Below are 12555 nucleotides of genomic sequence, written 5' to 3' on the forward strand. Positions count from 1 at the left end.
AGTCGATAGTTATTTGTTGCTGTAGATGGCTTTGTGAGACTATTTATTACCTGACTACTTCACAGCATTGGTTTTATATGATTCCTGTTAGACTTGCCAAGTTGCCTGTGAAGATGTAGTGTAAAGGAATATTTTTGAAGAGAGGGGACAAACTGTATTACACTTCCATGCAATATCTTGGTTCAGTTAAAGCCAGCATAAGATCAAAATAATCTAATCTTTTAATTTAGGCTCTCATTCAGAAAAGAACACAAAGGCAATATGATACCTTCTTAGAGTTTTTTGTATGTTTCTGCAGAACTTTTTACTGAACATTGCCAAGATACAGATGATGCAACACATCTGTCAGTCTGAATATCTGAAGTAATAATGTCCACAGATGACAGTATACTGCAGTAGCTTTGTCAGGTTATGATTTACAGAACTGCATAATTATTTGCACAGCATTAAAATTTTATACTTCTGGGCACTACTGATATTTAAAATGAAAAATTTCCTTCTTGCAATAACAATAAGGAGTCTGGTGGCACCTTAAAGACGAACAGATTTATTTGGGCATAAGCTTTCGTGGGTAAAAACCTCACTTCTTCAGATGCATAGAGTGAAAGTTACAGATGCAGGCATTATATACTGACACATGGAAAGAAGGGAGTTACTTCACGAGTGGAGAACCAGTGTTGACAGGGCCAATTCAATCAGGGTGGATGTAGTCCACTCCCAATAATAGATGAGGAGGTGTCAATTCCAGGAGAGGAAAAGCTGCTTCTGTAATGAGCCAGCCACTCCCAGTCCCTATTCAAGCCCAGATTAATGGTGTTAAATTTGCAAATGAATTTTAGTTCTGCTGTTTCTCTTTGAAGTCTGTTTCTGAAGTTTTTTTGTTCAATGATAGTGACTTTTAAATCTGTAATAGAATGACCAAGGAGATTGAAGTGTTCACTTATTGGCTTTTGTATGTTACCATTCCTGATTTCTGATTTGTGTCCATTTATTCTTTTGCGGAGGGACTGTCCGGTTTGGCCAATGTACATAGCAGAGGGGCATTGCTGGCACATGATGGCATATATAACATTAGTAGATGTGCAGGTGAATGAGCCCTTGATGGTGTGGCTAATGTGGTTGGGTCCTCTGATGGTGTCGCCAGAGTAGATATGGGACAGAGTAGGCAACGAGGTTTGCTACAGGGATTGGTTCCTGGGTTGGTGTTTCTGTGGTGTGGTGTGTAGTTGCTGGTGAGTATTTGCTTCAGGTTGGGGGGTTGTCTGTAAACGAGGACTGGCCTGCCTCCCAAGGTCTGTGAGAGTGAGGGATCATTTTCCAGGATAGGTTGTAGATCGTGGATAATGCGCTGGAGAGGTTTTAGCTGGGGGCTGTATGTGATGGCCAGTGGTGTTCTGTTATTGTCCTTGTTGGGCCTGTCCCTAAGTAGGTGATTTCTGGGTACCTGTCTTGCTCTGTCAATCTGTTTCCTCACTTCCCCAGGTGGGTATTGTAGTTTTAAGAATGCTTGATAAAGATCTTGTAGGTGTTTGTCTCTGTCTGAGGGGTTGGAGCAAATTCGGTTGTATCTTAGGGCTTGGCTGTAGACAATGGATTGTGTGATGTGTCCTGGATGGAAGCTGGAGGCATGTAGGTACGTATAGTGGTCAGTAGGTTTCTGGTATAGGGTGGTGTTTATGTGCAGTGCAAGTCATATTTTTAAAGGTCTATTTTCTATACTTTACTCAGGATTATTAGAGCTAAGATTTTGTTACATCTCTACTGCTGATCAAACATTAAACATTTTTGGAAAATGAAACATAGTCTTGTATTAATAAAGGGATTTTAAAGGTCAGATGCTGGTGATATAAATGCATTCCCTGTGGCTGCTTGAAAAGTTCTGTAATCATGCAACGACAATTTAATTGGGTTAGTCCAAGGCGAGCAAGAACATATCACAGAAAATGAGGGAATGTGGAGAATAAAGTTTCTGTGTGGTACTCCAAGCACAAGATATAGAAAAGTACATTGAAAATTAAAGGCTTTGGAGCTATGTAGTTTAAAGAATCGCCACCTTAAATAAGGCCTTAAATACATGTCATCATGTTGTCGTGCTCTCCTTTACTTGTCAATGCACGGATTCCCCTTTTACATCATGCATGGACAGAGTACTTTATTGTTAATTTTTTGACAGCTCTAATTATCAATTTGGTGTACAAGAAGAAATGAATTTTCGAAGTATTCTTGCAGTTATGACAGTAGTAAACCATTAACAGCCATTTGTGTGGTAAGTTAGTGTAATACCGTACCATGACATTTGGCTTGAAATACCAAAGGTTGACAGATTGATTTGACCTTTGCAGATTGCGGACAGCCACACCGTGAAATGAGAATGAATCCCAAAGCTATCACAGCACCTCAGATGTTTGGTCGCCTTGATGTAGCAACCAATGACTGGACAGATGGGATTTTCTCCACTCTGTGGAGGAAAACTTTGAGAGCCAAGAAAGGTAAATCACACAACCAAAGCATTAATCAAAAAGCTGTTTTCAAGCAAATAACTAATATGGTTTCAAAAGTAAGACTTCCTTGCATGGAGAGATAATAATCACTACTCAGAATGTCAAGTATCAGAGGGGTAGCCATGTTAGTCTGGATCTGTAAAAAGCAACAAAGAGTCCGTTGGCACCTTATAGACTAACAGACGTATTGGAGCATAAGCTTTCATGGGTGAATACCCACTGCGTCTGACGAAGTAGGTATTCACCCACGAAAGCTTATGCTCCAATACGTCTGTTAGTCTATAAGGTGCCACAGGACTCTTTGTTGCTTTACTCAGAATGTGTCATCTTCAGGTTGCAAAATGGCAAATTCTATTCCACTAATTTTCCCAATCCTTTTTTTTGAAGGATTGGTCATAGGATTAAAGAGGAGGTATCTTTTTGTGTAATTTTACACCTGCTGCTGGACGTTAAGGGAATGGCTTTGAAAAACTTATAGGGAAGAACCCACTCTGCTCCTTTCTGTGTTTGTGTACCCAGGTTAACAGGCACTTGGGATTTCAGTGTGTAAAGGAAACAAAGGAAAAAACTTTCCTGGTCACACCATTCATTTTTAGGCAGAAACATTCATTTATTTCAAAGGAGACTTGTATTTAGCCCCGTATTATGTATAAACTTGTTGTATACTACTTTACTTGACTACTCAATGTTCTAGCTCAAAAACTGGGTCACTGGTGACTACAGTCAGGTAGTATTTGGCTATTGTGTAGTCATTTCTCTATTGATAAAAATTGTAAGTAGTGATCAGACATTATTTAAGGTAAATTACTGTAGTTGAAATTTGGTAATATCGTCTATAGATTAACTGGCCTAAAAAGACTTCACAATATTGCAAATGGCTCCTATCTATGACTGATTATTGTGCTTCTGCAGGACAAAAACCAGTTGAAATAAAGACCGATCCAACTCCCAATAAAGTAGATGGAAAAATGGCCATAAACTCCAATGGGAGCTGGATCAGAACCGTAAAAGTTAGTGTAAAACTACATGAAATTATTCCTAACGATTTTCTGACAACTTGTATTAACTATATTTCCTACTTGGTTTAGGCATTCTCGTTTGAGCTTTATCAAAACCTTTGGAACCAGAAGATTTGTAGGGTTTTTTTAAAGTACAGAATTTCTACCCTGAGTTTTGATGATTTAATTAAATGGGAGTTTATATGAAGAGCTAAAATTCTTAAGATGGGAGATAGTAAAAATCCATGAAGCTGTTGACCAGAATGTTACAAGCATTACCAGGTGTTGGGCAGATAATGCTACCTTTATGTGTTGTGTGACAGATAAGCATTTGGATATGGATAGCAACAGATCAAATGCTTTATTTCAAACTGGTAGAAACAAACTGAATTGATACAGTTTCTTTTGTATTTCTTGTTGTTACAACAATTAGATTTAGTGTGCAATATTCTGTACAATAAAGTGTAATTAGATAATGCTTGTGAGACCATATGATTTGCTTCATAGACATGTTCTTTGGATCGCAGGTGAGCACATCTGGATAGTCCTTGATGGTCCTGTTGATGCTATTTGGATTGAGAACCTGAACTCTGTACTGGATGATAATAGAACCCTAACACTAGCTAATGGAGACCGTATTCCGATGGCACCAAACTGTAAAATAGTGTTTGAACCTCATAATATTGACAATGCTTCCCCTGCTACTGTATCAAGGAATGGCATGGTTTTCATGAGTTCATCAGTTCTCAACTGGAGCCCCGTTCTTGAGGTATGGTCCACAATAATTAGATGATTTGATATATTGATAGCAGTTTATCAGTTAGGTATATTTAATGAGTGTTGAATACCAATGATTTTCAAGTAGCTTACTGTGCTTAGGTTATAACTTGGGGATACTCATTTTATCCAGTATATTTATTCAGTTGAAACACTATGTAAATGCATTAATTGTAGTCTGTCTTAGACATACTGCCAGATGATCGTTTAACATAACTATGCCCCAGGTGGTGGTACTGAATACTGAAAGATTTAAGTCTTTAGAAGCTTGGGTGGTCTATTACACTTTCCACTTTTTCATTCTGGAATTTCAGTCTGTGTTTAAGAATATGGAACCTAAAGCCAAATTCCTAAAGCTGTATTTAGGCTCTTAAACAAAGGGCCTGATTTTCAAAAATACCAAGCACCCAATAGCTCCTAGTGCAGTGAATCTACTTCAGATAAGGTAAGGGTTGGGGAAAGGGCATCATGGATATACTCTGTGGTGCCATGTTCCTCCATGTCTTCCTGTTCCTTCTTCAACTTCAAGACAAGTATTGCATCAGCCCACCTAAAGGACCTTTCCCCCTTCCTAGAGCTAAGGGTAATGGAACCAGTACATTGGGCTCTAACATTTCCTCTGATTTATCCACAGAATCTCTAGTACCAGTATTAGCTAATTGACAAAACAGGTATTGTTTGTCTTAGGTGTTCCTGAAGGTTTTGATATTGACCATAATTACATTGAAGACCAGGAACTTATTTGTATTTAGTCTTCAATGGTTTACTTAGAGCCTTATGTGCAGGAAAAGGTTCACAGCACCCTCTTAATGCTTCCGACACACAGTTTGGAAATAAGGTTGAAGAGCTCGTTGATTCCCTTTGGAGGTTTGTCAACTCAAATCAAAAGAGGGAGAGTCAATCTTCCCAACAGGGAAAATTTGACAAGATCCAAACTCTGATTTGTATGGTGTCACAGAACTGTTAGCCATTCAGTTAAATAGCAATTCCTGGATGTGTGAGTCTCCATGTGGAGAGTTAACTCATTGGGCAAGATTGCACAGGAGAGCTTCAGGGGTTACTTTTAACATGCTGGAATCGTTCCCAACAAGAAATGTGGACGGAAGTGCAGATAACATAGTGATCATTTCATTGTCCTGATGGAAGCAAGAAGCCTGTGTGATTTCTGGATCCTCCTTTTACAGTCTGGACCTCAAACTCCTGACCATGGATGATGGCCTCTTAGGGAAGGTGAGGTCAGAGGGCTCAGAGCATTAATTTATTACATATAAGGACAGTCCAGTCAGGCCTTCTGGACTGAGGATCACCTAATGAAGTAGCATATCCTGATCAGTCCAACAGTGATATATGTAAACTGGCAAAGTGGAACTGACAGAGGTCTAAACATAAAACCAATGCACTTCATTTCCTGTGCACTTAATGTACATATGTTAAATGCAACAGAGAGTCCTGTGGCACCTTTAAGACTAACAGATGTATTGGCGCATAAGCTTTCGTGGGTGAATGCCCACTTCGTCAGATGCATCCGACGAAGTGGGCATTCACCCACGAAAGCTTATGCACCAATACATCTGTTAGTCTTAAAGGTGCCACAGGACTCTCTGTTGCTTTTTACAGATCCAGACTAACACGGCTACTCCTCTGATATATTAAATGTAACAAAAGAGGTTTGCTAGTCTGTTCACAAATAGCCTGTAGACACTCGTAAACTGATCCTTAATCAAGAAGTTTTTATCTGATCATCAGGAACTTTGGCTATCTCCTGGTGAACATACACACCTTCTTTTGAAACATGAATTTGGCATCTTTTCATCAGGGAAAAATGATCACTGAGAATAATTGCTTTCTCTCACAAATGAAAATTTCCTTTGTATGTACATCCTTCAACTTCTGGGAAGAATGAATCAGAAGCTCAGATAGGAAGAAATGACTATTGTATTCATTGTCCCCAAATTGGTCATGAGAAACAAAGCTTCAGACAATGGAACTCTTAATCCATCTTTTCAGTAGGAAAGGATCTCTTATCCCATTTAGGATTACCTGATCCTATACCTTGACTCTTGATTAACAAATCCTAACTGAGATTTCTGCCAGGTTACAAGCGCCTACCATCCTGCAGAATTTCCACCCCTTTTGTCCTACCCAAGAGTATGGATCAGATGGTTCACAGCTGAGTCAGGAGAGGGAAATTAACCCAGAGACCAACAGCTGCAGAGTTATGTGGTATTATGAAGGCAAATTGATCCTAATGGCTGGTAGATTACCAGATTGGGGTGGTTCCTCAAGGCAACAAGCCTATATAAACTAACTGTTAAAACTATTTCTCTGGCCTTAGACCTGACCACAATATTACAAACTCTCATGACTCAGCCATTTGAACCAATGGCATCTATTTATTCTCCAGCACATCTATTTATACTCCCTTCTCTTTGTGTGCCAGTATATTTATGCCTGTATCTGTAATTTTCACTCCATGCATCTGAAGAAGTGGTTTTTTTGCCCACGAAAGCTCATGCCCAAATAAATCAGTTAGTTTTTAAGGTGCCACCAGACTCCTTGTTGTTTTTGTGGATACAGACCAGCACAGCTACCCCTCTGATATTTATTCATATTTTCTCTCCATAAAGGTATGCTTCCTAGCTGCAGTCAATCAGCACAACAGTCAGATATTTCTGCTGTTAGTAGTCATGATTCTTGCTATATCTTCCAAGAGTATAGGGTAGCACTTCATGTTCTTGAGTCATTCACTATCAGATTTGATTATTTTTTTCCATAACCAAATTAAAATGATTTTTCTCTATGCTCAAATCCTTCTTTATCCCTGAAGGAAAAAAGCATGGTATGTGCTAGATATAAGAGCTATTAAAATTATTATTAGCAGAACTGACACATTCAGGAAATAATAATCTTAAATGGTTTCTTTCTATTCTAAATCTCTTGGCCTGAAAACATCTGAATCTGCCGTAGGTATTTGGATAGAGTACTGCATTGCTAAAGTATATACAACTACAGATAAATTGATTCCAAAATGGAAAAAGTCCCATTTAGCTTTTTCTTAACTTATTGTAGTACTGTTCTGAACTACAAGCATAAAGTAGTGAATGCTGTATTGAGGTGTATTAAGGAGGGGTATGTGAGGAAAAAGAGAAATTAGTATCTTGAGAAATACACCTCTACCCCGATATAACGCGACCCGATATAACACAAATTCTGATATAACACGGTAAAGCAGCGCTCCGGGGGGGAGAGGTGGGGAGTGCTGTGCACTCCGGCGGATCAAAGCAAGTTCGATATAACGCGGTTTCACCTAAAACGCGGTAAGATTTTTTTTGGCTCCCGAGGACAGCGTTATATTGAGATAGAGGTGCATTAGCTTGGAGATGAGTCAGACTACACAAAACCAGGGCTTTGGTGAAAAAAATGGAACTTTGTCCAGCAATATTGGTGCACCAATTACTGTCAAACACAGGAAAAATGAACTTGCAGGATAAACGAAGAAATGGCAGTAAACACAGGAAAAGCTGCACCAAAATAAAGTATACAAACAAAAGCCTCAAGACTATCCTTTGGAACTACAGACAAATATGGAAGATGAAAGTATTCCTAGTAGAGCAACTTGGGGCTTTGCCATCCTTTATTACATATGTATTTAAAAGGCAGCGATAAGCATAAGTATTTCTCTAAAGCTCTGACCTGATGTATTGCATGTAGGGACATTAAAAAAAAGTGGATACTAAATTTTCTCCAATTTTGGCCTAGTTTGAATATGAGAGGGAGGGAGTTGAATGAGATACTATATATCTGTTGGAATCAATTAGACATAGGGTATATTTTTACTGCCAAGAGATAAACAAAAAATAGCATTTTAAGACCGCATGATTGTCCTCTGAGTGGCTTCCAGACATGCTCAGCTCAGTTATTTTGAACTTCCAAACTGGGTTCTGGGGGTAAATTTGGGTGGGTTCTGGTGTAGCATCTCACAAACATAAAAATTATTCAGGCTAAATTAACCCCTGAGTTCTACCTCTAACTCCATTTTTATATAGCCACTTTGCAGAGTTGAAATGCACTTAAAACAGCTATGCTGATTGAGAATTAAAGTGGAAGTTTTGTCTCATGAGCAGTGATGAATGACTGGCTGTGATTTTGGCCCAGTTCTGTTTTTTAATATGTGTGTGCAACTTCCACTGGGAGTTATACACATACATGAATGCAGAATTTGGCCTTCTGTTTGCATCACCAAAGAAAGGTGAATCTCAGTAAGTCAGCATGTCACCTGAGTCTGTTTTACTAAAATCTTGACAGCGTTTAAAAATATTTTGAAGTCTTGATTTGAAATTAAAGGATATTCCCTCCCTCCCCATGTGGATAATAGGGCTTTTTGAAAAAACGTTCTCCTCAAGAAGCTGAAATTCTGCGTCAGCTGTACACTTCATCATTCCCAGAACTCTACCGCTTCAGCATCCAGACCTTGGAATATCAGATAGAGATGCTGGAGGCCTTTGTGATCATGCAAAGCATTAACATGCTGCAGGGACTTATCCCTCTGAAGGTAAACTGGTCAATATTTTGCCACCTATTAATTCCGATTTACGTTGTTTTGTGCTGTGTGGGTGCATATTAGAAAGCACACCAGGATCTTTAGAGAAGAGACATTCTTGTGAAGATGTGGGAGCTTAAAATATCTTACATGTGAATACCTAATTTCCATTGGAAAATGACACTTAGGATGGTCCATATTTATTTCAGTATATTTATATAGTGCTTTTTCTGATATTTTTACAATGACAATTGTAAGAATTGTTATGCAGCATCAGACAGCAGTCACTCTAACTGCTGTTTTAATAACAGGAGTCACTGGATGGCTCACAGAATGGATAATGGACTGCAGGGCATTTCACTTATAATTTCTTAAATGCAGACAAAATGTTGAATGTGGTGATCAAAAGTTAATGCTATCTGATAGATTTTTATTTGTTGTTATTTATATGAAATAAGTTTTCCCTTGCACTATGTCTTAGAGGATGTGTTCAAAAATTGGCACTTTTCAGTAACCTTATTGGTAGACTGAAAAGGGCGGCCAAGGAGTAGATGTACATGGTGAACATTTTCATACCAATAGAGATGGTTTCTTGAGACTAGGTTTGAGGCAGATTGGATTAGCAGGGCAGTCTGGGGAAACTTGCAAAGCTAGTGCCCATGCTGCTGAATATTGACTTTATGGTTAAAGAGAAGATTTCAGTTTTCAGTGTTTAGATTTTCATTAAGACTATGTCTTCATTTAAGGTGGTATGTAGTGTACAGATACTGTACTCCCCTAGCAAAGGTATAAATAGCAGTGTAGATGGTAAGGCACTTCTTAGGTGAGTAAAGACAGCCCAGAACTTTAGAATATATATATACCCTATGTACATGCCCAAGCAGTGCTTCCCCTGTCTATCGTGCTGCCAGAGTCTTTTACTGTTGCATGTAACTATGTACTGCATTGTGGACGTAGATCGCTTTTCACTGCGATGTGTAGCTACACGTACCCTACACATTGTCACAAGTATAGACAAAGCCTAAAGGTACTGGAATGAAAAAGGGGAATATTCAAAATGTTCAGCACTGATCTTCCTGTGCTGAACATTTCTTCTTCATTCAGTGAAGCCAATGTCAGTTTTACTGTTGATAACCGTTCCCATTGTTACCCAGTGTCAATGGCATTGGAGAAATCCAAGTCAATGCTGTGTAGAATTGAAATATAAAAGCAGGAATAGATTCAGCAGTTTGAACATTATCTGGGACATAATTCCACAGCAATGATACTTAATCAAGAAGGTGGAAATATTAGTCTTTATCAGCCTGTTTCCTGGTTTATGCAGAATTCTTTGACAAATTCTTCAAGCGGAGTGCCCCAAGGGTCGGTCCTGGGGCTGGTTTTGTTTAATATCTTTATTAATGATCTGGAGGATGGTGTGGACTGCACTCTCAGCAAGTTTGCAGATGACACTAAACTAGGAGGTGTGGTAGATACACTAGAGGGTAGGGATCGGATACAGAGGGACCTAGACAAATTAGAGGATTGGGCCAAAAAAAACCTGATGAGTTTCAACAAGGACAAGTGCAGAGTCCTGCACTTAGGACGGAAGAATCCCATGCACTGCTACAGACTAGGGACCGAATGGCTAGGCAGCAGTTCTGCAGAAAAGGACCTGGGATCACAGTGGACGAGAAGCTGGATATGAGTTAACAGTGTGCTCTTGTTGCCAAGAAGGCTAACGGCATTTTGGGCTGTATAAGTAGGGGCATTGCCAGCAGATCGAGGAACGTGATCGTTCCCCTTTATTCAACATTGGTGAGGCCTCATCTGGAATACTGTGTCCAGTTTTGGGCCCCACACTACAAGAAGGATGTGGAAAAATTGGAAAGAGTCCAGCGGAGGGCAACAAAAATGATTAGAGGTCTGGAGCACATGACTTCTGAGGAGAGGCTGAGGGAACTGGGATTGTTTAATCTCCAGAAGAGAAGAATGAGGGGGGATTTGATAGCAGCCTTCAACTACCTAAAGGGGGGTTCCAAAGAGGATGGAGCTTGGCTGTTCTCAGTGGAGGCAGATGACAGAACAAGGAGCAATGGTCTCAAGTTGCAGTGGGGGAGGTTTAGGTTGGATATTAGGAAAAACTATTTCACTAGGAGGGTGGTGAAGCACTGGAATGCGTTACCTAGGGAGGTGGTGGAGTCTCCTTCCTTGGAGGTTTTTAAGGCCCAGCTTGATAAAGCCCTGGCTGGGATGATTTAGTTGGGAATTGGTCCTGCTTTGAGCAGGGGGTTGGACTAGATGACCTCTTAAGGTCCCTTCCAACCCTGATATTCTATGATTCTATGATTCTATGAAATGCAACAATTCATCATTTTCCCTTTGATCTGTACAGTAATTACTAACCATCATTACAGCAAAATTCAAGTGTACACATGATGCAGCCTAATTTCTCAGTTGGAGCCCCTACTTTAATTTTATTACAGCCACATTTGAAGGTGCACTTTGCTTCTTTGCTATTGAAATGCCAGTGCAAATACTAGCATGCGGCTGGCAAACCAACTGACTTGCTGTTGTTATCTTTCTGATAACAAATCGCTTCTTCTAAAAGTCGAATTGTTTCCATATTGTCAGGGAACTCTTGTAAGCAAACACTAACATTTGTGCAAAATTATTCAATAAGAATTTAATTAAAGACAAAATACAGGCCAATTTTTTATTTGTCTGGATTGCCTTGATGGAGGATACTGCAAAAAGACCAGTGCCACATGTGACCAATTGCACTAGAACTATTCATATCTACTTATCCTTATGTGAAAACATAACTTTATTCATGTCCTTAAATGTAACATAGGGTATGTCTACACTACCCGCTGGATCGGCGGGCAGCAATCGATCCAGTGGGGGTCGATTTATCGCATCTAGTCTAGACACGATAAATCGACCCCTGAGCGCTCTCCCACAGACTCCTGTACTTCACCGCCACGAGAGGCGCAGGTGGAGTCGACGGGGGAGCGGCAGCAGTCGACTCACTGCAGTGAAGATACCGCGGTGAGTAGGTCTAAGTACGTTGACTTCAGCTATGTTATTCACGTAGCTGAAGTTGCGTAACTTAGATCGATTCCCCCCCGCTAGTGTAGACCAGGCCATATTTAGACTAAACACCTCTGGTCTAATACTCAGTGCCCAATGGCATGCCCCTTAAGCTCAGGGCTGTCGGGACATTTATTGAAAAATACAATAATATAAGATGAATAAACTTACTTCAAAGCAGCAGCACTCATCCCTTCCACTCACTTTACCATGTGTAAATCAAACCCACCTCTTTACATGCATTGCCACCATATAAAAACCCTAATCTCAACAGACTCAGCCCCCCAACTATGCCAAGTCAAATAAATGAATTTAGCAGCATGCCTGGAAAGCAAGTAAATTTGGACCACGGAGGGAGAAGCACATGCCTCCTTAAAGAAAACTGCTTCTATGAATATTGTTCTTCCAGCGAGGCGCTGGAAGAACAATATTTTTTTTTAAAGGGGATCCAGCCAAAATTGTGGCAGCATAGCACGGGGAGAGCTGTGGTACTGCAGGTGGACAAGACCCAAAACATCTTTGGCTTTTTAAACTCTACCAAAATACAAATTCAGCCAGTGCAAGCCTCAGAGCACTGTTAACATATGCTGCCTCCGAGAGCCATCATTTAATTAGCGAGCAGTTGCATACTGCATCATGTTAATTTTCCATGTATATTTAAGAGATA

The 12555-nt window shown here is 39.8% G+C and overlaps 1 protein-coding gene across 1 annotated transcript in view; it reads left to right on the forward strand.

The window, feature by feature from the left end:
* The window catches only part of DNAH5 (dynein axonemal heavy chain 5), a 222059-nt gene that overhangs the window by 108599 nt on the left and 100905 nt on the right, over positions 1 to 12555 (forward strand). The window contains exons 42-44 of the mRNA XM_054019813.1: positions 2343 to 2489; positions 4027 to 4268; positions 8652 to 8828. Coding sequence (XP_053875788.1) covers positions 2343 to 2489; positions 4027 to 4268; positions 8652 to 8828 — 566 coding nt within the window. The remainder of the gene's footprint in view (positions 1 to 2342; positions 2490 to 4026; positions 4269 to 8651; positions 8829 to 12555) is intronic.

Source organism: Malaclemys terrapin, chromosome 2 (assembly GCF_027887155.1).
Source record: "Malaclemys terrapin pileata isolate rMalTer1 chromosome 2, rMalTer1.hap1, whole genome shotgun sequence".
Classification (NCBI taxonomy): domain Eukaryota; kingdom Metazoa; phylum Chordata; order Testudines; family Emydidae; genus Malaclemys; species Malaclemys terrapin.